This window comes from Motacilla alba, chromosome 8 (genome assembly GCF_015832195.1).
Source record: "Motacilla alba alba isolate MOTALB_02 chromosome 8, Motacilla_alba_V1.0_pri, whole genome shotgun sequence".
Classification (NCBI taxonomy): domain Eukaryota; kingdom Metazoa; phylum Chordata; class Aves; order Passeriformes; family Motacillidae; genus Motacilla; species Motacilla alba.
Window position 1 is genome coordinate 8,973,791 of NC_052023.1, and position 25,066 is coordinate 8,998,856.

At 42.0% G+C, this 25,066-nt stretch overlaps 1 protein-coding gene across 16 annotated transcripts in view; it reads right to left on the reverse strand.

The window, feature by feature from the left end:
* MAST2 (microtubule associated serine/threonine kinase 2) overlaps positions 1-25,066 on the reverse strand; it is a 215,899-nt gene that overhangs the window by 6,188 nt on the left and 184,645 nt on the right. For all 16 annotated transcript variants that reach the window (XM_038144782.1, XM_038144784.1, XM_038144781.1 and 13 more), the window contains 17 exons: positions 24,257-24,389; positions 22,563-22,624; positions 21,798-21,883; positions 20,151-20,359; positions 19,152-19,290; positions 18,596-18,728; positions 17,040-17,205; positions 15,926-16,027; positions 14,195-14,317; positions 11,905-12,014; positions 9,723-9,877; positions 8,400-8,704; positions 5,547-5,762; positions 3,566-3,792; positions 1,929-2,051; positions 1,065-1,201; positions 641-828 (listed from right to left, as the gene is read on the reverse strand). In XM_038144782.1, coding sequence (XP_038000710.1) covers positions 641-828; positions 1,065-1,201; positions 1,929-2,051; positions 3,566-3,792; positions 5,547-5,762; positions 8,400-8,704; positions 9,723-9,877; positions 11,905-12,014; positions 14,195-14,317; positions 15,926-16,027; positions 17,040-17,205; positions 18,596-18,728; positions 19,152-19,290; positions 20,151-20,359; positions 21,798-21,883; positions 22,563-22,624; positions 24,257-24,389 — 2,614 coding nt within the window. The remainder of the gene's footprint in view (positions 1-640; positions 829-1,064; positions 1,202-1,928; positions 2,052-3,565; positions 3,793-5,546; positions 5,763-8,399; positions 8,705-9,722; positions 9,878-11,904; positions 12,015-14,194; positions 14,318-15,925; positions 16,028-17,039; positions 17,206-18,595; positions 18,729-19,151; positions 19,291-20,150; positions 20,360-21,797; positions 21,884-22,562; positions 22,625-24,256; positions 24,390-25,066) is intronic.

Genomic DNA, 25,066 nt, shown 5'->3' on the forward strand with positions numbered 1-25,066 from the left:
TACATATTTGGCCATTAAAACAAGTTATTGAAAATAAGTCAAGACACAATGCCATGTTACTCCAAAGCACAGCAGTGATATTGAAGGCAACATTGCCAGGCTTCTGATGGAAATTCACATCATTAGCACCCAACACCAGAGCACAGTAAGAAACACTCAGCTATGAGAACACTTTTCTGGAAAAAACCCCTTTGATCAGAAAAACCACGTGTTCCATTGCTATTCTCTGGATGCAAATCTCTTTATTCCAGCAGCTGATTCAATTTTCAAATATGACTTTGCCACACTGTTTTGATTTCTTTTCTCTGAACGCAGAAAATGTGTCAAACTGCTATGAAAAGATTGCAACTTATAACACATTTTCATCAAAGTGGAAGGATGCTGTAGTACAGCAAGCGCATTCTTAAAAGGATGTATGGATTTTCATTTTTAAATGAATCAATGAACAAGAACATATCCATCCTTAAGGTAATCGATGTCACTGCTGTCATTTGCTTCACTAAGAGACCTGCTACCTGCTGCTGTGTATTTTATTTCCAAAATTAATCAATCGGCAAAAGTTTCCTCCACTATTTTCTTTTCTCGTTTGACTGGATTTTTTGGCCTAGTTTTGTTTTGTTTCATGTCTCTTTTTTTTTACCTGAGTGTACAGACTCTGGAGTGGATCTGTAGCTCTGGGTTGGTGACCGAGGAGACAGGTTGTGGGTTGGAGAGCCAGGCACACTTTCTCCAGATGACAGAGACCGGTTCAGGGACGATAAACTCCGGCTGGTGTGAAGCAGCGATGCTTGTTTAGTGATCTTCCTCAACAGAGAGCTCTTCTTCTTACTGGGGAAGAACATTCAAAAGGTGTTTACAAGCCCAAATGATTTATTTACCTTTACTGGCATATTTCAGCCAATTTTGTGTCACAGTAAAAGAAAAAAAAAAGGAAGAAAGGAAGAACTAAAGGACATAGCTGCTGATATATATTATCTGCTAATGGTTTTGACAAGATCTCTCTGAGGATCTCAGACATTACCTTGGTTACCCTTTAATTTTAACAGAGAAACATCAAAACAAACCTTTCCTGACCATCCTTTGTTTTGCTCTTCTTGTTCCTACGAGCCATCTTGGATTTGTAGCTGGCTTTTCGAGCTGGACCAACTTTGATGGATGTGTTCTCAAATGGTGTGGTGGAGATGGACACTTTATTTCCACTCTGTCAGACACAAGACAAAGAGGCATTGCTTAAAACATGGTTATTTGAAGCAGATCTGCAGGCAAAGCAGGTAGGCTGCTAGTTTATTGCTGCCTGCCATTTTGTAATCCTTTGTCAAACTCCATTTTTCCCCTCAGCATTTCCACCTATCATTTATTAAGGAATTGCCAAGAGAGAGGCCTCGTTAGTCAGGCTTTCACAAATGATTAGCTCAGACCCCAGCTGGTAGGTAAAGCTTCCCAGAGCAGGCAGAACACAGCATCTGACCTCTCCCATTGAGATCCCAAATGACTCAATTTAATACTTGTAATACTTGGAAACTTGAACAAAGTGATATTCTGTCACCAATCCTATTCCCAGTGCTCTGACTGATGGCAGATGTGAGCATATCAGGCATCTATCATGATGAATCTGCAACACAGAGCATGGGTTGTTTCACTCATGTTAAAAAAATAATAATCCTGACTGCTTCTCTATTTGCAATCCCAAAGACTGTCTCTTGGAACAGCCCAGAACTTGGGGTTTTTTTTCTGTAAACAGATTCTGCTCAGAGAGTTATCAAACACAAGTCATTTAACTGGATAATTTCAACACCAACCAGTACAAAGCTGCTCTTAAATACCACCAGGTGCTGTGTGCACACTTGTATTTCAGACAATGCCAAAATTACATACATTTTAAACAAGCTGCTCGTGTTTTCCAAAATGTAACAGCACTGAGCCCCTACCTTCAGAATCAGCTCCACCACTTCGGTGTGCACCAGCCCGTGCACCGGCTCCCCGTTGACGTGGGTGATCAGGTCCCCTTCCCGCAGACCTGCTTCGTTGGCCGGACCCCCTTCCTCCACGTGCTGCCAACAACAAGGGGTGACTGGTCTGAGAAGGGGAATGTGCAAGGCCACTGGCCCAGATGGGACTCAAAGCCCATCCGTGTCACTTCCTGCCACAGCCAGAGCCAGCTGCTTCTGAGCAGGGGGAAAGAAATCACCCCTGGCGCGGCCAAGCACAAAACCCTGCGCTCTTCCACTCCTCCCCAGCATCCTGCCAGTCTGATCCTGATCCAAGGCAGCCAGGATGGTTAAGCTGATCGAGAGACCAGCTCTTCCCAAAGCAAAAGGCTTAACACACTTCCAAAAATTTTACAGCACTCAGGAATGCTACCCAGATGCTCTTGATTTCCAGACAAACATTTGGTCTTTTTCAATTTCTTTGCCATCCCAAATCCAGCATCTTTCCATGTACATGCTGGAACCCAAGGTGGCCTAACAGACTTTTAAGGAAGACTCTGCCATGTGTTTAAGGTGCCTATATTGCATCTCATCCCAAACAGAGTTTCTTTTTCTACTTTCTATCCTTTATTAATCTATCCAACACCAGACTTTTTTCCCTGTGAACACACTGCCTTTCCCCTGTCCCTGGTCAGGAATGTAAGCCTCCTCCTTCACCAGGAGGAGACAGATGTGCAAGGGAATGCACATCTCTCCCTCTAGCCAGGAAAGATTCCAAATGAGTATCTTGGTAAACTCAGCATTGTTCAAGAAAAGGAAGGGAGGGGCAAGGCAAAAATTCAGTTTCAGATTATTTCTCTCAGAATGAGTGTTAAATAAGGACCAAAGGGTGTGAACTCCATATTACCTGATGAGCACAGAAGTGCAAGGGAAAGAATGAATCACCTTTACCCTGACTGCATTCTCCCTACCTACACAATCCTAACAACATTGCTTCAGGGAATGGATCATTCCTAGAAGTCATCTACACTGACACAAAAGGAACACAGAGATCAAGTACCAGCAGCAGTGGGAAAGAAGCGATACAGGCATGGAAACCAGACCTTTCAGCACAGCTCACATCTAAGCCAAGAGCTAAATCCCATGGCAATCAGCAGAGCAGCAGTGATGCTTTAAGGCTTGTAATCAATTCCAAGCGACTGCTTGGAAAACCCCAGCAGACTGAACTGATCAGAAGCAGGTTATAATCACTAACACAAGCCTGAATAAATTAGCTATAACGGGCCCTCATGCAACAACCCCAATAAAGAGAAAGAGGGTATGTACACAGAAACATGCTTTAAAGGATGTGCTGCAGGTGAAAGAAGGTGGATTCATGTAAGCAGGGAGAAAAGAAGGAAAGAAAGGTTGCTGTGGTTCTGTGATGGGCTTGAAAACTATTGGAAAACGCAAAGTGCTGTTATTTATTTATTTATTTACTTATCTAGTGTTCCCCCCACCAAAAAGACAACTTTGGGTATGATTAAGGAGAGAGAAAACAAGGTGGCAAAACACAACCTCCAAAGCTGAACCCCACACCCACGGCTAGATGCATTTGTGGCCCCGAGGGTCCTGTTTGCAGAAAAGCAGAGACCTACCCAGACCATGTGATGCACAGTGTAGATATCACTGTCACCCATATAGACGCGAATGGCGCGCAGAGTGAAACCGTATTTCTTTCCAGCCCGATGGATGATGATTGGTGGTTTCAGGTTTGCGATAGCAGGAGAAAAGTCGCGGCTGGGTGAGGAGTCCCTCGAAGATGGGTTGGAGGAGAGAGAATGAGGTGACATTGGACTGGCCAATGGAGAACACGTGTGGTGATCTACAGTGATGACATAAAGGTGGGCAAAAATTAGGAAAACAGGCCTCCGAAAGAGAGAAAATTCTTGTTAGAGAACAGCTATGAAATTGCATCTTCTAATGGTCTTAAAGCTGGTGGCCTTCACCAGAGCTGGGTCTGTCTGCAGCTTCAACTAATTCATGCTTTGTAATACAAACAGCAGAGTTTCCAAAAAGGCACATTTGGAGGTGTACATTTAGTGCACTGCTCACACAGAATTATGGTTGGATCACAGTGTTCTCTACTTCTCTCCAGGATTTACAACCTATCATGAGCATTTGCTCTGGGCACAATCCTGCAACACCCCATTTCCAGGTTATCATGTATTATCCTCCTCCAGAAGATCAGATGTCTCTAGATCTTGGTGCAAATTACACACTGGTGCTGAGATAAATCCAAATCAGTTAGTATTAACACAAAAGGAATGAGCAGGTGATCAGACAACAGCTATATCTAGGCAGTTTTGGTAGTGTTTTAAATTCACAGGGGCAAAAATATCTAAAATATTAGCTACTGTAGGAACTTTGCTACTGAAAAGCAACATCACAAGTTACTTTTGAGTGAGTTTCCCAAATGAAAAGCCATGGGCTGGGCTGTCAGATAAACTACCTGACTCTACTTGCTGGTGGAACAGCATCCACTTTTTAAAGTACAAAGCAAATACAGAACTCTCATTTTAATGTGAAGCTGGTCAACATCAGTAAAATAAACCCAAAGAGCAGGAATACTAAATGCAGCTGTTGAAGGTAATCTCTAATCCATTAAGAAACACCTGCTGAATCACCCTGCACATATTTACCTGGCAGATGAGAGCAGCTCTGGAGAAACCTTTGCTGGGTGATTAAATACACATTTTAGAGGTTTTCATGAGGGAGTTGGTAGTTCAAAAAGCAACCAACGCCCAAAGCACAAGAAATGCGATGTGCATCACCACAAGGCTGCCAAGAGCAGGTGCATTCCTGCCTCCAGCTCACTGCTGGGAGAACAGGTGGGCATTGCTCATGGCCCAGCTGCATTCCCTGCCCCCATCTAGGCAGGAAGAGGCACAGCCCTGGAAATACAGTATGGTCTTATCCTCTGGAAAGGGAGAAAATCCCTGTGGGGAGAAACTTCTTCTGCTGAGCCAGTCTGTCACAGCTCGGAATCGCTGAGCTGCTCTCTAGGAGTTATCACCTGGCATTGGGAATTGTAAAGGTCTGGTTTTGCTGGTAGACAGAGCTGGGCCAAGAAGGTGAGCAGTTCAGCATTGACTTAGTGAGTTACTTACACTGTTCAGTTCTTGAGCACTCAATCTCAAGCAAGTTTTCTGGAGTTTCTGAAACTTCCCCATGCATAAATGCACCAGACACATTTCATTCCCAAACAGTGCTGCAGTTAGCATGTGACCCCAAAACCCAGCACTTTGAGGGTTAAAATCATTTTGTGTCCCTACACCTCCTTGCTGCACCATTGTCGAGAGACCAGCCAGTCAATTTAAACAAAACCAGGGGAAGAACAGGGCCCAGCTGCCATTTGCAGAAGCTGCAGTCAGACCACACGCACAGCGCTGCTGTCTGTGGCACAGCAGCGCTCATCAACCTGCGAGCAGGAAATATTAAACGGACTGTAAAAGTTAGCTCTCTCCCTCCTGCCAGCCAAGGCTTTATTCCAGGAGAGCGAAGGGGGAGGATCTGTCTGCAGACCTTTTGTTTAGCGCTTGCAGATTCTGACAATGCCTCACTCAAGGCATTTCTTACCTGAGGGAATCAGGAGAGACAAGGCAGTAGCGGATGCTGATTTAATCACTTTATTGACAGGTCTCGAGGTGCGTTTCTCCCCTGATTCCCCAGAGAGCAACCTGTGTCGTGCCCGCCGCACTGCCAAATCGCTGATGGCTTTTGGAGTGGTAAAGTCTGGGCCTTCATTGCTATTACTGCGAGCTCGTGGATCAGAGAAATCTGCAGTGCTCCCAGCTACAGTTTAAATTAAAACAGATTAGAACCACAGGGAATTCCTAACAGTCTATTCCCCTACAGGCAAAATACATTAAATCAAAGTCATGTTTACATGAAGTCCAAGAGTAAATTTTCCTAAGAAGAAACCCCAGGGCTTGAATTTTTATTTACAGAAATGGTGTTATTCTGAACACAGAAAATTAGCAGCTTCTATTCTGTGGAAAAGCTCGCTAATGAAATCACATTGCTCAGTGGCCCTTCCATGAATCCTAAAGCCGTGGTGCACCTCTGCACACCATTTCACTGGGATCGTTCACAGATGAAATGGATTTATAGAAAGTGCTGCATTTTTACAACCAGCAAGACCTGTCAATCTTTCAGTTAAAACTGCCCGTAATAGAAGAGCCAGCTTCTACTGGAGTTGCACATAAAAAATCCACTTTAAGAGGATACTAAGGTACTCAAGTCAGGTAAAGTAAAAATTTGGATTGCAAAGACAGCCTTAATTTGCCCCCTTCTGTGCACCGCTGCAATTTAGTCTTGAATTACTTAACCTGATACAATTATATATAAAATGCAAAGTAATCTGGAAGATCAGACTGGGCATGTAACAACAGCAGATGCTGGGGGTTGGGGGTCCTGTACTCAAGGCCAGTGCCTCAGTCCCCCATGTGATACCTTAAAGGAGCACTGTGAAAATACAGTAATTAGAATTTACAAGGTGCTTAGAAATGAAAGTGGTGAGCATCACAGCAACTCCACAAGGGAAATTAATCATTCTGTCTTCAAAAGCAAATTTTAAGCAGCATGCAATAAATAAAGCCTAAGGGCCACATTTTGAACAATGAGGACAGAACAAAACATTGATCATCGTTATTTAAGTGGGCAGCACTGCTCTGCATACTAAGTGAAGCAGGAAGTATCATGAAAATAAAAATTCGAAGCACTATTCCCATAGACCTATGGCCAGATGCTTGTTCAACATTTAAGAGGCACAGAGTTTCAAATCAGGCTCCCAGACAATGAGGAACCTGGATTTGGAGGCTGCATGGGAAAAGGTGCCTTATAAATTAGAGGAGCAGTCTGAGTCAGTGACAGGAATTAAACTCCTTTCAAGCCTCTGACTTGGGGACACTGGAGCACTGGTATCCCTGGATTCCATGCACTAGATCAAAGACTGCTCTAATGTATTGAGCTCAGGGGAGCAGGCTGCCCAGGAGAACTTAATTTTTGCCTATCTCACATTGCAGATACTCAAATTAGCAATGGAAGTGTTCTTGCCATTTTTAACAGCATGTTTCTAGGCTCTTAGCATGAAATTGAGAGCCCAGGGTTTCACTTATGGCACCTATGCCAAGCAAGTATGAGACAGCTTCCTTCCTTTACCCTTGCACCTCTTCTTTCCATGATGGCAGCACCAGGCCTCTTCAGGGAGCATGGGAAACGAAGGGGAATGGGACAATTTGGAAGGAATTTCACAGACTGGATTGCAGAAGAGGAATAATAAGATGTGAGACTCTTTGACATTACTCTGGAGGCAAATTTCTTCCAGGGCATTTCTACCTTCTGCTATCAGTCCCCCATCACATCTGCCCAGTGCCCTCCACTTTGTCCATTCTTGCTGCCATTCTGACTACTTCCTCAGTACCCTTTCCTCTCCATTCTCAGTGTATCACAATTGCTTTGTCTCTTGCTCCCAGTTTGTCCCAGCAACTTGTTCCTTATTTTCTTACCCAGTTAGTCCTTGTTATTCAACCCTATAATCTAGTCCTTCCCCTAATTATGCCTTCTTTCTCAAATTCTCTTTTGCTAACCTTCATTTCAACTTCCCCACTTTCTTCCATTGCTCCAAACTTCCTTTTTTCCCCCCTCCTTACTACTTTGCAGCAGTTCCCAGCTCTGGCCTCCTCTGTTCTCAGAACTGGCAGTTTCACCCCCTTGTCTTCCCAATGCTCTGAAAGGAGCAGGAGCTGGGAACACTCCAGCACCCAGAGCTCAGTCCTGCACTGCAGCAGCCCAGGGCACCACCATAGGAAGGTTCAGCTCAGCCCAGAGCTGGAGAAGAGCCCCAGGACAGTCAAAGTTGCTGAGAAATCAAACACTGACTTACAAGAGCCACTCTACTAAATTTAGGCTGCACTTTTCTGAGACAACAGCTGGATGAATTTCAGCATATTTGGCTGTTAAGATAAGTAGCACATCCCTGACAAAAGCCCGACTTCCCCAGCATATTTCAAGTCTCTCCAAACTCTTGGGATGAGCAAAACCATGGGAAGCAGGGATCTGTTTGTATGGCTGACACCCACGTTCTCCAGCTCCATCTCAGCAGTGATCTGTTCTGATTAATGCTTAAATTAATGCTGTCTCAGGTAGGCACCCAGTGGTTGTAAGTAGGCATAGATCATATGAATCTCAAGCATGAGAAGACCTAAATCAATTTGAAGTGACAGGACTAAAATCTAAGATGCAATTTTGAGGAGATGAAACCGCTGGCATTATTTCAAAGGCAAGCACATCCACAAAACTACACTAAAATATCTACTTAGCATGAGGCACTCGCATCCCCTGACACCCAGAGCCAGCTTTACAGAGTTCATCTCTGCAAGGTAACACGGCCTCCTTGGGGAGCAGGACACCCCCACAGCAAGCACGTACCTGTCAGCGCTGAGGCGCTGCCGGCGGCCGTGGAGGGGGTGGTGGCTCCAGCATCCCCTTCCAGCTGCAGCTCGTGCTCCACAGGCTGTTCTGGAATGGGCAGGGGCAGCCCCTCCCGCGCCTGAACCGTGGACAGGAGCATCCCCTCGGACTGGGGCCGTTTGAGGGCGGCCCCCTCGTCCTCGGCGGAGATGGCGAAGCGCGGCATGTCCAGGAGCCCCGAGCAGCGGCGCCGCACCGTCAGCGGCGGGCTGGAGTCGCTCTCCGTGTGCGAGGACTCGGACATGGACAGGCGCTTGCGCAGGCTGGGGGCAGAACCAGACAGGGCCCCAGGTGAGTCAGGCCATGATCAGCTTGGAAGGGTGAAAATGGGGCACGGACGCAACTCACGCGTCTAAAGCCAATTCAAGGTGAGGTTTGGTGGCCAAGCTACAACGCTGGGAGTTAAAACAACAAAGGGTTGGGGCATCACCTGAGTTTAGACTTCCAGCTTCTAGGAAAGGAAGGGATAAGCCCAAAGAAAAATACAGTACAATGAACATGGTATTAAATATTATTTTTAAAAAATCACAGCTGCAAAACGCAAATCATCCTCCATGCTCCTTTTGGAATTAGTTGAATTTTTCTTTCAAAGTTGCTCTAAATTAGAAGCCAGGAAGGCCTAATGCAAAATGAAGTGCACCTCAGTTATGAGTGCAATCTGTAAAACATTTTTAAGGGAGTCATACAGACTAGATCAGAGCCACATTTTATGCTCTTTCTAATGGCAAACATTAGTGTAAAGGTTTTACAGGAGTTGCACAAAATGAGAGTCATCCCTTTTATAAAGTAAGTTTTCAGCAATGCCAGAAACATGGCAGGTATCCAAATTGTGGGTATTCACATATTTTACTGACATTTTTTATTAGAGCACAAGATTTTTTGGGCATATTCTGAACTTTGGAAACTTTGAACTTTCTTAATGATTTCTCTACGTTGTAACAAAAGGTCAAAGTCTGGCGACACCAGAATTTGCATTAATTTAAGAGAAAACTGATGTGGGTACATGTCTGACGTAACATCCAAAATCTGCCCTTAAGGTTGGAATACCTTTAAATTCATTAAAAGTATTTGCTACAGATTTAGAAGATGTTAGCACTTAACTAGGTACATTTAAGGACTGTATAGGTTCTACACATTCACTTCTAGCTATTCAACCCGGGCTTCTCCTGTAGAAATACAACATAAGAAGCTCTCCTCACCAAATTACTGCTCATAGAAAGTTTTGGCTGGTCTTTCTTAGCTGCTGTGGGAGAACAGGAGACTCAGTTGCACAGAACTCACATTTCAGGAGACCCAATGACCCAGCTGCGGTCGCGGCTCTTCAAGCCCCCCAGGCTGTCCAGCCGATCATCCTTCTCCTCGCTCAGGCTCCGCTTGGTTGGTGGTGGAGTCTTCCTCTCCTCGTGGATGGAAAGTCGTTCCATGCTGCTGTACACCTGCATGCAGCAAAAGATCCTTCTGAGCAGGGAAAACCAGCCCACAGGGGCCTTTTCTGAGCAAGGGGAAAAATCTCCTCTTGAAATTCCCCCCAAAAGCCTGAACCTGGTAATGTTCTTTGACCAAGTAACACAGCGCAGGTGTGACATGCTCAAGGTGTGCCAGGGAGGAAAGGAAAAAGGCCCAGCCTCAGAAACACTAAAATGCTTTTCTACAACAGCACCCAATGCCTCTCCTTTGAAAACACAACAGGAATTCTGACAAACTTCATGAAATTACTTTGATTTTTGGTTTTAACGATTCTCAAATCTAAGAGGAGCTATTGCTATAGACAGCTGCACAACTCCTGAGGGCTGGCATCTGGATCTTGAAATCTTACTACACAAATTCGCTTCAGTGATAGGCATCATGCTCATGACCCCATTTCATTATCAGTCTATCAGCATTGCCCCAAGCTTATTTCAGAACAAAAAAGTCCTGCCCTCCTCAAGGAATCTACTATAATGCTGACAGCTTAATGAAAGTGCCTTTCTTGGTTTTACAGCCGTCTTTAAATAATTAAATGATTAAGCAAAAAAATCCATCCTTTTAAAACTACACTTGACTGTGGACCTAATTTACATAAGAAGAGATTAATGAAAATAATGTTATTAAAAATTCAGAGCATCAACAAGATAACTATTAATAAATCATATGGCTGAATTGTCAGACAAGAATTTCAAAATATAATGAGCCTTTTATGCCTCCCACATTACAAATGCTGTATAATTTTCCAGGTCTTAAAATAAATTCATTAAAAGTGAACTTTCTCTCTTTGTGGCAAAAACATTGAATCCTAAAGAAAAGCTTCAGTCTAACAAATGAGTAATACTCATGGTGAGAAAAGGCAGAGAAAAGAAACTCTTACGTACTCATGAGAACTTTTTCAAAATACCAACTAATCCTCAGGTCCAATTTTAAACATACTTTTAGTGATGCAAATCAGGAGCAACTCCATTAAATTAAGAGTAACTGTTATTTAAACCACTGTAGCCTGGTTGAGGACAAAGAACAAATTGGTCCTTAAAAACTGACTTCAGCAGTGGAAAACTGGAGGAACAGTTGTGAAAAACCAAAATACCTTTCAGAGCTCCCAAGTAAAATTCCTTCTCCCATCTCATTAAGAGGGACATGCAATTCATGAAGTGGCTGCCTCAAAACAGCATTTCTTCTCCCTTCTGCCCCTCCCAAATATATTATATTTGATCAGGAAGACCAATGTAGTCCTTTCCTTCTAGTTATGTATTTGAAAACATCAGAGGTTTTACGTTTTGTAGAACTCAGGTCATTCTTGCTGCTTTCCTCTGGACTTCCTTTTAATGGTCCATGTTCATTTTCAAGAACGTTGCCCAGTACAGACCAGAATACTCCAGCTATGGCCTTCCTACTGGTAAGCCCAGTATGGAAAATTATTGCTTCCATAATTTGGCACATCTGACTCATGAAGGACTATGTGCCGAGACCCTTCTCTTTGAAATTGTCACCTTGCCTTTTGCTCCTCAGGCTGTATTTGAGACAATGAGTGATGTAAACTTCACTGATGTTCTTACCCCTTTGATTTTAGACCCCTATTCCAAATGTCAGAATTGATTTTCTTCCCAAAACCATCTTGTCACCTATGGAAGGTCCTTTTAGAAGGACACTGCTCAAAGCAAGTAAGTTTTGGATACTCTCTATGCCAGCATCCAGGTCATTGGTAAAAACATCAGATTGTATCAGGTGCAGAAGAGAATTACACAATGCCCTGCATATTGGTGAAACATTAAGAAATATAAAATGTCATTCTCCAATTATTCTGGTACTCACCTTCTAAGAGGCCACAAGCTACCACAGAATAAACAACTCATGCAGTGTTTTCTTTCCTCACTGAATACTACACACCATGAATTCCACAAAGCGTCACATGATTAAAATCTGCCCCATATGAAACAAAGAAACCATGTTCCTCTCTAGATTGCATTCTTTCAACAAGTTAGCATGTCCCTACCTTGCTGAACCTGGGCGAGCACGAGGAAAACTGCCGAATTTCCACGTGATCATCATCATTAGTGTCCTCCTCTTCTTCTGAATCCAAGTGCTGGTACCGTTCTGAACGGGCTGGGAGCAAGACATGGCACTTGCATCAGTGTGGGGAGTGTTGGTAACACACCTCAAGCATTGCTACTGGCCTGCTTAAAGAACTTGGAATGTTTATACACCATGCAGGGTATTTCCCTCAATACTGAAACATACCCAGCCAGTTTTTGCTCATCCCATGCAATTGCCAGTGAAGAATATCTCCTTGGCACTGAATTTATCTTATCCTGTCAGCTGTATTCCGTTCTGGAAGCAGCTGATACTCAAAAGGTGTCTAATCCTGCAGACCCTTCATGGTAGGGATATTTCTTCCCTACAGCAAACAATCACGTGGAAGGAAACATGGAAACAATTCACTGTCCAACTTTCCAATAAACAGCTTTTTGATTATATTATAGTCTGTCCTGCATACATACATACATACAAGCCTACTTAAAAAAAATAAAAATATTTACACCAAAAGAAAATCTCTTTTCCCTTCTGCAACTAGGAAAAGGATTAGATTTTGTGAAAGAAAATGGGCAAGCAGCCAATATGCAAAGCTATTTTTAATGCAAAAACTTCTTCCAAAGAGATTTCGTGCTTTGAGATTTGCAGCACTGGATTTCTAAGCCAGCCACACTGGATTTTGTGGGGTGGGCACTAATAAGTTTGGCTACAGAAAGCTGATAACTACACTGAGCCAAATTTGCTGCACCACATCAGCCAGAAAGCTACTTTTATAAATTCTAACATTTTCTGCATTAGGGTTTATAACAGCAACACCAACTCCTATAGTGTCTATGATGATGTGAGGCTATGAATCTAGCCTTTATAAAGGACTCACACCAAGGTCACCCTGACACCAAGCGTGCCAGGGCACGTGGGGAGTTTCCCGTGGTTCTGACTTGACAGACCCAGTGGTTTTGCTTTTATCCACCAGGATCTGCTCCTGGCTGCTGCACTGGGCCTCAGCCAGTGGCTGACCCAACTCAGTGACCAAAGTTGCCACATCCTGTAAGTGGAGTTAGTGGTGAGGACAGCCCACCACATCAGTTTCTCCATGTGTGTTGCACCAGTACAACCTCAATACGTGTAGAAATCCCACCTCTGCCCCCTCTGCACAGCTTGACTCCAGCTGCTCCCTGCAGCAACCACACAGAGATTTCTCAATCCATATCTCTCTCCCAATTCTACTTCTTCAAACAAGCCCCAGCCTAAAAGCCCCTTCCCCAAAATGGAAGAGCACTATCTAAATGGAATCACTGCTTGTGCAGTGTGAGAGCCAAGGGGCTGGAGGCAGCTGCTCTCTCCCTCCTTTCACTCTCAGCAAAGCACAGGAGCAGAGCGAAAATGTGCTTCACACAGATTCAACCAGGCCAAGATGGGAGAGATTCTATTGATGCAGAGCATAAGTTTCCTTCTCTCAGGGAACTGAAACAGCCAGTATCCCATTCTGCAGCTAAAGAGGGGGAAAGACATCACCCTGACCAAGCCCCTTCCACCTGCTCAGCTCCCCAAGTCAAATGAGAAAAGTTAGGGAGCAGAGGCTCTGGGAACAGAGATCTCTCCATCCCTCCTGTGACGCTCCTCCCTTCTCTCCCAAGAGCACTGACCCTGTCTGGTGCTTATCTTGAAATACCAGGAATCTTACACAGCACTGATACCATGGCAGTTCCCAGACATTTATACACACCAGACAGACACTTCATATCTCATTAGAGCTAGTAATACTAAAATAAAGCGATACACTTGCAGCAAAAATAATTCAAATTACTTCAAATCTCTTAAGAATTTTCCCCACATACTTCTCTTCAAGGTCTAGGGTTTGTTTTGGGGTTTTTTTTTAAACATTTATTGGCTGAAAAGAGTCACTAGGGAAAGATCATGTTGCTCAAAAACTCAAGGAATTTGGATTTACCAAATGCTTTGGAAGAAGTTTAATGAACCCAGCATGACAATGGCAGCACCTCTCGCTGCAGGCCCACAGCTGGCAGGACCACAGGCACCAGTGAAAGGCCAACTGACTCCAGCAGCAACATTTTTTCATTTAAAATTAATTTGCCTTCAAAGAAACCTTCCTTGGCATTCAACAGAAACTTTTTAAAGCAATTCCCATCAAGCGTTTTATTCAATTTCCAAAATGACTTATCTCTAACAATTTCAGGAACGAAATATGCACAAGAAATATGATGCTGTTTAGGCCAAATCTCGAGTCTTACTGTCAAAATAGCTTGTGTCATCCTCAGATTCCAGCTGTGGGATGAATTCAGCTTTCTGCCGGAGTAATCCATTCCAGTCCAGATCTTTAAAGAACCGATGCTGCTTCACTTCAAAGGCACTACCTGAAATAAGCACCTTTTATTGCAGAGTATTTCTTTCAGCATTTCCACAACATGAAAAACAAACCCTAAAAATATCAAGAGCCTAAGAGAATGTAGTCGAGTATTTTTAAGTCACACATTTTCCAGGAATTTTGAGAAACAACTTATCCTTTTACCAAAGTGGTCATGCAGGATAAAACCTGAACGAGATTTCCTCCTTCCCACCTCCTCTTCCTGCTTAGCAACAACACAGAGGCTGGAAGACAGCATCTGCTGTTGCATTTCACAGCCAGTTGCAAGATTAAGAACACCTTAATTTAAAATCTTCAAACTCTAAACACCATCTTGTTCGTAACTGAATAAAGAGAGCAAACTCTGAGAGGCACTTAGAATGTGAGTGACAACTCACAACTCCACTGTTGTGAATAAACTCATTCATGTGCCTAGAACAAGACAGTGCTCACCTATCTTCCTGAATTAGGATCTATTGTTATGAGGCTCAGAAGCTTAGGTACCCAGAAGGAAAAAGTAAAGACTATCTGTCTACCCGTTTATGCATTTTTTTTCAAATGAAATTAATATTCATTGCAGATGCTACCATCTTTTTAGAAAAGAAAAGAGCAGAGGAAAAGAGATAAAAGGTTTGCTGAGTGCCAGTGGCATTACAACATGCCAAGTGAAACAGCAGCCTCAGCACTGCAGGTATATAGGAAATCAAAAAAAATCAGTCCATCAACTCCTTTTATAAGGCTAGAAACTCTACATCTTTTCCATGACAGCAACATCTTTCAAGTACATGGATTTTAAGTAGAGAAGAACATGTGAAAACCATCTGATATCATTATTAATTCATGATCTATTCATCACCCTTGTGTGCACATGTGCTAAGTCTGCTGAATACATGTACCTTTTGGAATTGTTATATATTTATCTCTAAGCTTTTTTTTATCCTCTAAGTGTAGTTTTGAATTGAAAATCCCAAATTAAATTAAACTAATCAAATCAATGAGAGATGAGCTGTCATGTGAAGCCACAGTGTTGCACAAATTACTTTAAAACAAGAGTGCAGCTAGAGATCATTTACGATTATTTACTATGAGGAAATGAGAAGTGTTGGCTTGTAAAACTTCCAATCTGACATTATAATACAGAAAGACTGACAGACATATGTGACTTTGCCAAATAGATTATCAGACTTTGCTGTATGTTTGGAGAATTCTACACTACAGGCCTCTAGGAATGGGAAAGTTTTCATTTACTTTATTACACCCAGGAATTCACATCCATGGCAGGATTAAGCTTCTACTCAAAGAGAACTTCAAAGAAATCTGATTATACACTGTTCAAATGGAGACACAACCCTCAAGCCTCTAATGAAACAGCACAAATCAGAGAAGTTATGTTGCCAAGCTGACAGTGCCCCTTTCCTGTTTCCCAGACAGGACAGTAATATCTGCCTGGCTCGTGGACATGTGACACTAATTCCCAGAGCTCCACCACACTCAATCCAGTACAAACTGCACCCCAGCTCTACATGAGCATTCCTCAACATGACTAGGTGTGCATCACTGGCAAGGCAGCTTCATCCCCTGCTTGTGGGCAGTCTTTTCCTGTGCATAAGGTTCTTACCTGTTCCCATTCTTTCCAGAGGATTTTGGCGGAGAAGCTTAGAAATGAGATCCTGGGCATCTGGGGGCAGTGCATCATCTCCTTCTGGCCAGGCAATTTCATCTGGGGACAAAAAGAGACTTGACATTTTCTGCCAGCTTCCCAACTAATTTGAATAACCATTCATACTCCTACACCTCAAAGTGCAGCGTTGAGAACTGCCCCAGAAGCGTAAATACCTTGAATTCAGCAGCTTAATATAATTCAAGCATTGACATTTTTCAAAATGCATAAAATTCAGCATCAGCTAAAGCTGCTGTCAATCCAAGCAGTGCTTGTGGAGACAAAAAAAAAAGCTTTAAGGACTCTATTAATAAAGTATGAAATGGGACTTCCATGACAATCCATAAACAAAGGCAGTGACAATACTGTGGCTGTATCTCCTGCCTGCACATTCCAGAGTTGTTATACTTGGAACAGAGAGAACAATTCACAGGTAACGATTTCATGCATCATATTTAGTGCTTTGATGAAATTTTCTTTTTACAAAGGACATTTGCCAAGTGTGTTAAAAAATTACTGCTTCAGAAAGCATTCCCAGTAGAACATTATTTCACTGGCATATTCACTGAGTGAACACAAAGCAATTGTCTGTCCAACTCCAAGCATGAGAAAGGTTTAAAAAGCCACAAGATGTGAAGGTACTGAGTACAACAACTTCAATGTATTGTGCTCAGAATTTCCTTTCATTTCACTTATACAAAATTACTAATTGACTAGCATTTGGACCTACAAAAACAATAACCAAAATCAGCCTGAATTAGACCAGTTGGTGGCTACTCCTTTCAAATTCTCCATCATTTAAGTTAAAAGACAGAACAGAAAAATTCCCAAATATTTTTCCTCAATCCCACAAGGATTTGTATGACTCCCACACCACGACAGAGCTATTTAGGAAGATGTTAAGCAACACATGTTTCCATAGCTGAAATCAGATGCAAGCTGCTTTGAAAATCGAGAAATACTAAAATCAAACCCCATTATTTTATACCTAGTCCTTCCTGACTAAACTGTGGATCCTCAATATTTTCACAGCACATTTTGAAACCCCTTCAGAGCCAGAGCAGAAACCTACCACTGATCACTTGTCCAAACAGCTCTTCAGGTGTGTCCCCAAAAAAAGGAACGCAGCCAACCAGGAACTCGTAGAGGATGATGCCCATGGCCCACCAATCCACGGGCTTCCCATAGCCCTGGCGCAGGATCACTTCTGGAGCAATGTACTCTGGAGTCCCACACACCTCAAGAGAAACATGCAAGAAAGCAATACATCTACAAATTGCCAAATGCACGTCAAAGCTTATTCTGTTGGTTTTTTTTTTCTTTCTTTCTTTCCCCCCTTCAGAGCTTTACAAGGAAGTTATTAATGTTTTGCCACTAACCACTTCATGCTGTGAACTACTTCCATGGAGCAAGAGTCTACATTTGAAGAAGACATTACCTGCACAGAAATAACATCACATGAAATTAAATGTCCCTAGTGTGGATGTGCCAGCTAAGTAGTTCTTTGGTGCATGCAAGGAAAGCATATGGGAAAAATGCATATTCTGTGTGTTTAGGTCTGACAGCTTGATGGATGTCTGCTGGCACAGCTACAGCTATCAGGAACTGAGTTTTGACAAACCTCTCACATCTCTGTGCTAACAGAATTTAGTTTCACAGATGCAGAATTAGCAGCCCAGCATGATTACACACTTCAGCCTTAATCTTGGAAGGTACAGCTGGCATGGACAATGGCTAAGGAAATTACCTTGGAAGATCTAAATTGCCTGGGGCTTAGAAGCAGCAACAACAATAACAAAATAGTTGTAAAAAATGTACCACTGTAAAGAACAAGAACATGATCTAATGACCTAGGAGAGCTGTGTTAGAAAAAGCATCCTTACTCAAAGACAACAGGAAGACAACACCACAGGATAATTATGAATCAACATTTGGCACAAATAAAAATTCAGCTGAAAAATTCAGCTGTGATCCTAGGTATTTTCAGAAGAGAGAAGCATTTTTTAATCCCATTATACAAGGCACTGGGGAGCCTGCATCCAGAACAGTTCCTTCAACCATGTCCAGAAAATATCAACTCAAACAGAAGGAGTTACATGCAAGAGCTATTCATTCATCAAAGGAAAATCTATCTTGTTAGCTACAAGAACTTAGCTGGTTAAGCCTAGCAAAATGAAGGCTAAAGAGAAAAATGAACCTTGGTAAATATCACGGGGATAAAAATCAATGTTTAAGCCGTTAGACAAAATTACAAGAAACATACAGAAACTTGCCATGAACTTTCTAAGCACCAGAAGGGGGAGATCGTGGAACAACCTTCAGCAAAATCCATGTTACATCCCTAAACCAATTTCTGTTTACACCTGCACTGCTGTCTGGGTCACCCTTTCAGCATCCTAAACTAAGAGCCTAAGTGCATGACTCCAAAGCAAGAAGCAGAAACAGCAAACTATGTCAATTTATGTAAAAACATAAGAATGGACTTGTATCTTCTCCTCCCATTTTACAGTGCATAGCACAGCATCGAGGCAGAGAAGGAATGCTACTAACTTTGATTCTATCCCATGACAGAATCCTGCATCTGATCCCACAATCCCATCTGATCAACAGACAAAATTGTCAGCTTACCTGCTTGTCCAGGAATTCCCTGGTATCCTTCTCAATGTGGCCCTCATAAAGATTAGTTGTAAGACTCATTAACCCGATTTTGGATAGTCCAAAGTCTGTTAGTTTAATGTGACCCATTGAAGTTATCAGGAGACTAAAAGAAAGAAAAGTAAAATAATGCAACATTCATTTAATTGTTTCCCAAAAGCAATCTTAAGCAAAAAGAACACAAGATAATATGAAGGATGATCTCAGTGTTACATCCCCATTAAACACCTGGAAAAAACCTCCTATGCAGCCAAATATCACAGAGCAGACAAGGCAACCTGGAGTGGGACTACCTTCTGCCAAAACACCATCAGTGTAGCAACATCTTTGGGATAATACCTGAAGACATTCTTGCCACTCTTTCTCAGAGCCTATCTGCTTCTCCATCAGTAGCAAGAGACTCCATAAAACCTGCTACATGTCAGATGCTGTTCAAGATCAATGCTGTCTCCAGCCCCCATGTCCCGTTACCTCCAGAGAAAGCCCCTGAAGGACTGGCTCTGTTCCCTCTGAGGGCCCAAAGACTTACTTATCAGGTTTTAGGTCACGGTGAACAATCCCATAATTGTGTAGGTACTCCAGTGCCAGAACAGTCTCAGCAAAATACATCCTTGCCATATCAACGGGTAGAGCACCAATGTTCTTGAGAAGTGTAGCACAATCACCTCCTAGAAAGAAAACATTTGCACATGTGGCACGTTGAAATGGCAAATATCAGTAAGAAACAACAGCTATGGGTCTGCTGTACAAGATTAGACCAAGTTTTCTAAAGGCTGTGTCTCACAACCCTGTTAGGAGGAATTCTAAAGGCCTCTCTGTACTCTGTCTTGAACTTAAATACTAAAATCCTAGGAAAGTTGAGATCCATATATGGCAGGCTTGGACAGGAATTGTACAGATGCCATTTGCAAACTGAAAGAAGCCTTGAAGAAAATAAGTCTGTGGACTCCTGATTGAAGCTTCCTTGGGAACACTGGCCACACATTTCAGTCGACCTTCATTTCTACTTGCAAAGAGGAATTAATATTAAAATTTCCTATTGTCAATACATCTGATTTCATTCCACTAATTTATCTGAAAGAGCACTGATACAATAACTATAATCTTATTTCTCAAACATTCAGTCAAGCAAGCCAGGCATAAGAAATTAATCCTATCCACCAGTGGATATTGCTTATAATAAGATATACTGATAAAGTAAAATCAAATTATATTTCAAAGAATAAGCAAACCAAACAATGAAGAAAACCAACCCCAGCATAAAATGACACTTTATTTTTAAAAAGGCTGCTAAAGAACAAAGACTTATGTCTCTTAAATCTTTTTCTCAGTGGAATGTCAAGCAAATGTGCTATGGATCCAGCCATGCCATCCCACAGGAGGGAGGGAGGGTTTCCTTCCCAGTGAAGACTGGAAAGTGCATGCTGACTTCTGGCCTCAGCAGTGAGGTTCAGCTCACTGCAAACGTGTTGTATCAGTCACAGGGATTCGCAGGCCCCTTTGGAGGCGTGGATACCAACAACCTTACCTTCCACATACTCCATAACCATGCACAGGTGCCGCTTGGTCTCAAAGGAGCAGAACATGCTGACCACGAAGGGGTTCTCAGCAAAGGTCAGGATGTCTCTCTCCACAAAGGCCTGCTGGATCTGGTTTCTCAGGATCAGGTTCTGCTTGTTGATCTTCTTCATGGCAAAACGCTGGCGGGTGGTCTTGTGCCGCACCAAATACACCGCTCTGCAAAACCGCACCGAGAGGGAAAGGTCCACTGTCAGTTCAAACTGCTTAGCTGTGGGACTAGGTTTGGAGTTCTTTGTGGTTTTGTTGGGGTTTTTCTAAGCAGTGATGTTACTGTTTTGAATGGATCCTGACAGACTTATCCATGACTCCAGAAGATCCTGTTTCAGTGGCAAGCTTCCCTAGGAAAGAAGGAGCCCCATGATGCTTCCTTCCCAAAGCTACTCTGCCTTCCCGAATAAAGCAGCATTTTTGCTGATGTGACAAACAAGGAGATATCTCAAACACCAATGTCACAAATTTCCATAAGCACCATTGCAAAGCAGCATGTATTTTTCAACATTAGAGTGACCACTTTGCTTAAAAATTTGTCCAAAAATCTATGGAATCAGCAGGAGTTCTTTCCAAGCTCCATAAAATTAATTTGATGCAGCACTGTCACCAGGGATTTCCTTCAATAAAGTATCTCTTACACTTCTATCATTTGCAGATCATTAGATTCCTTCACATTAATAATGCAGTTTGCAAATAAAATTTTCATCCAGTCTGCCTGCCTTATTGAATCAGTACTTGTTTCCTTTTTTCTGGAGTACATTACATTTAACATGGTATTGTGTCTCACCAGCCACTGACTATAAAATAAACCCGGGATAAAGACATGTGACTCACAGCAAAACTACCACTTCTCTCTCCCCTTTTTACAAAGTTACATGGGGCTTGTGCAGAAATAGGACTGAAGAGGTTTAAAATCTTTTTGTCTCATAATGACTCTTCAACATGCTCCATTGTGTCTTCCCTCATTAAAAGCCATGCTTACACTTTTTCCACATATAATTTTCAAAAAGTGATTTGTTGCTAACGAAGCACCCACTTCCACAAAACACTCAAGTACATGCTCAGGTTTTGTTGTTATGACCTACTGAGTATCACTGCTTTTCAGTAACAGCCTAATGACCTCACTGGTAAGGATTTATGAACTGCAAAGAGTCAGGAACTGCCTTTTAAAATTCTGGATAGGTTTGTGTGTGTGGTTAAAATTGTAACTGACTGAATTCATACTTGATTCTTCAATGGATAATAAAATCTAATAGCCTTTCTCGTGTATTACTCCTCACAGTAGATTTACCCCAGTGTAATTTTAGCACTTCTTTTAGCATTTCAAGTGCTCACAAACAGCCACATATGTTACATCTATAACCTGAATAAATGAAAGAAATGGCATCTCCAGAAGAATGCAGAAGATACAACAACTGTGGAACTTCTGTAAGACCCAAGTGGAATTACTTTATGCTTTGAGTGGAATTACTTTATGCTTTGAGTGGAATTACTTTATGCTTTGGACCCAACAAAACCCAGACATTTGCCAGACCATGCCATAGCCCTTTGCTGGGTAGGACAATAATAGCATTTTCTTGTAATTCAAAGTCTAAAATCTTACCCGTAAGCACCATTACTGATCAGTTTAATAGTTTCAAACTCTTCTTCAGATGGAGTTTTCTTTGACTGGACGGAGGCCCCTCGGCTCTGGGGAAAGACAACAAGAAAATGGAAATCAGGAGCTGGAATGACTTAATTCTATATGGGGTATTTTTGTCCTTTTCTTCTTTAACTGCTCATTAACTCAAACTCAATCCATTTCTGAATTTCTGAAGTCTTCAGCTTTAGGACAATTGTTTGTATCCATAGGGTATTTGCAGAGTCCCTCCACAAATTATTAGCACAAAAAGTCAGAGGACTGTAAGATTCAGGCCTTTCCTTAATATTACATTTTTTTAAAAAACAATAAGGATCTTTGAAACCTAGCCAGTTGCATAATTAAATTTTTCTAGTGGTTTTACTAAAGTCAACTCTTTTCAATACCCATCACATTTTACAAATGTAGATATAAAGAATTCCTCTAGACTATTTTCTAGAGGAAAATTCCTTGATTTCCTCTAGACATTTTTAACTCAAAAAATTAAAAAAAAATCCACAAAACTTGGTAACAATGCCTATTTGCATCTTTTAAGCATGCTACCACCACTGTATAAAGATTTTCACATTTTTATGAGCATGTACTCTAGTTTTAATATGAGCTTTTAAATGTCTGCACTTTTTTTTTTTAAATTACAATTACTCTGCCTTATAATTAATTCTTTACTGTAGACTACTTCTTTTGAGAGAAAAAAAAGTGCTAGACAGAGTGAGTGTCTTACTGCTTTACCTCGACTGAATCATCTGTCTCGGGAGTGTCTGGGCTGTCATAGCTATTCAACTGGGCCATTTCTGAAAAGAAAGAGGAAAGATTACTCCTAATGATCTCAATCAAACACTATTCTCTTTGTTTATGCAAGAAAAACAGGATTTTAAGAGGTGCTTGTAGATGATGAAGGACATTTTCTGCCTCTGTAAAAAGTCACCCTAATTATACAGTGATAACCTTTAACATCTTGTAGGCTGCAGGCAGTATTATATATAAAGATGAATATAATTAATTGTTCTAATTTCAGCCTGACTTACTCTAGATAGTTTCTATAATAAGTAAAAGCAGTAATGCATGTTTGGGGAAAGTGCTGGCTAGTTAATATTAAAACCTATTACACACATATATGTCTGCATGTAGCCTGGTGGCACCTCTGTGCTCTAAGAAGAAAAAGCATCACATTTCAAAGAGCTGCCCTCCACGTGAGTGGCTGATCAAGCAAAACACTGAGCAGCAGCAAACAGGCGAAAGTCACTTAATTTGGGCTACTCAGCTGTCACAGGAGATGCTGTAAATTCTGCAAGCCCAAATCCTACCTTAGCTACGAGTCTCTGAACAGACCTCACTGACATTTCTGGGTGCCCTCCTTACAGAAAGGAAATAAGGCACCTTGACATCTCCCCACATTTCCAAAGAAAATTTGACTTTAGTAAGGGGAATTAGCAATGGAAAGGTTCTCTCCCATGACAGGGATCAAAGGAAATTTCCCTTTAATGTCAGATTTCAACAAATGCTATTAAATTGCATTTAGCAATCTTTGGTAGAAATTTTCCCAAAGAGCTCTTCACTTGAAGTCAACCTGTCACTGTCATTCCAGTAAACACCAGAGAAGTTAAACTAGTCCTAGCCAGACTACTAATTTATGTTAAAATTATGCTCTCCTGAGGTAACAAGAAGCATAGTTCAATCGCTGAAATATTCTGCAGCAAACTCCAGTCTCTGTCACACTTTCTATTGTTGCTGAACAAGCTGTGCATGCTCAGAAAACTTGTCATTTCAGCCAGCCAAGTGCCAGGCAGAAATATTAACTCACTAATTCTAAAGTTACCATCTTCTGGGCCAATGTATGTCTATATTAAGTTTACCATATACAATTCTTGCACCTTGCACAAAAGCTGTTTCTGTCCTTACACCGCTCTCTTTGGTTTGGCTGCTACACAAGATGTAAAACTGCAATCTCACCTCCAGCTAAAAATTCATACTCATCGTGGTAATCTCATGGAAAACCACAAAAAACACACTTTTCCCAGAGAGGACAATCAAGTGGGATGACAGGATACTTTCCAACGAGGCCACTAGCAGGCCAGGCAGATCAGAAAAATAACAGGTAAATTTACTATTACTCCAACAGCACAGAGAAAACAGTTAAATTCTAAAGCCATTTTCTAACATTGTTTCAGCTATGATACAGGGAGACATTATTAACATCATAAGTAAAGAACTGTCACTATTGATGTGCCATCCTTACCCCAGCAACATTCCTTTGAGACATGGGGCTGAAAAGGACAGTCTAGAATTTGACAGCAAACAGGAAAATAAGGAAAAATGGCCTAGAAATTCAATCAATAAAATAAAAACATCCTTCAGCTATGCAGTGACCAGGAGATCTGACTATCCTTGCAACAGTTTGGAAAGTACATAACAAGAGTTCTCACCCTCCAGGGGATCCCTGGTGAGTCCCAGCTGGCTGATAATGTAACGGGGAATGTCGCATTTAATTCCTTGCCCTTCCTTGGCATGGCCTTCTGCAGCTTCCAACAAATGGTAGAACTCTTCAGGATCAAACTCCTACAGCAAAGCAGTAAAAGACACAGAGAGAGGTAAATGATGCAGCTTTACAGTTATGAAAGGTTTCTCCCCCTTAGAGGGGAGTCCTCAGAAACATCCAAAGGTAATTCTGAGCTCAGCAGTGATGCAGAACATTTCCAGTTACAACAAGCAAGGCAATGCTTCCCACTCTGCTCTGCAAAACCAACAGACAGTTACATCCCATGGGTGTCCACAGTTTAGATCTGCAAATCAAAACAGAATAACGATTGTAGGGACTTTCTACAAACCAAACCCAAACTTTCAAAAGGTCCTCTTAACATAAATGTCAAGTGTGGACACAACTCCCAGTTTTATCCCATTGAGGCTTACCAGGGAAAGGTCTGTGACGAGAACTGAGGCACCACCTTCTGCCACCTCCATCTGACAGGTGAGTTAACCCAAGATAAGCCTTTCCTGCTGTCAGTTGTCACTTCTGATCAAGCCACACACCCACCCAATCCTGCCACTGTCCTAACCTCAGCAATTGCTGATAAAACTATTAATAAAACAACTTTCTTCATAAGAAGTACTGCTGCCCTATTTCTTGTACTCTGCAGTACAGGATCACTTTAGCAACTCAGTTGTGGTGCATGTGATCTCTCAGACCAGAAGGTGTGATCTTTTGCACTGGACTAAGAGATATAGTAGGAAACAAA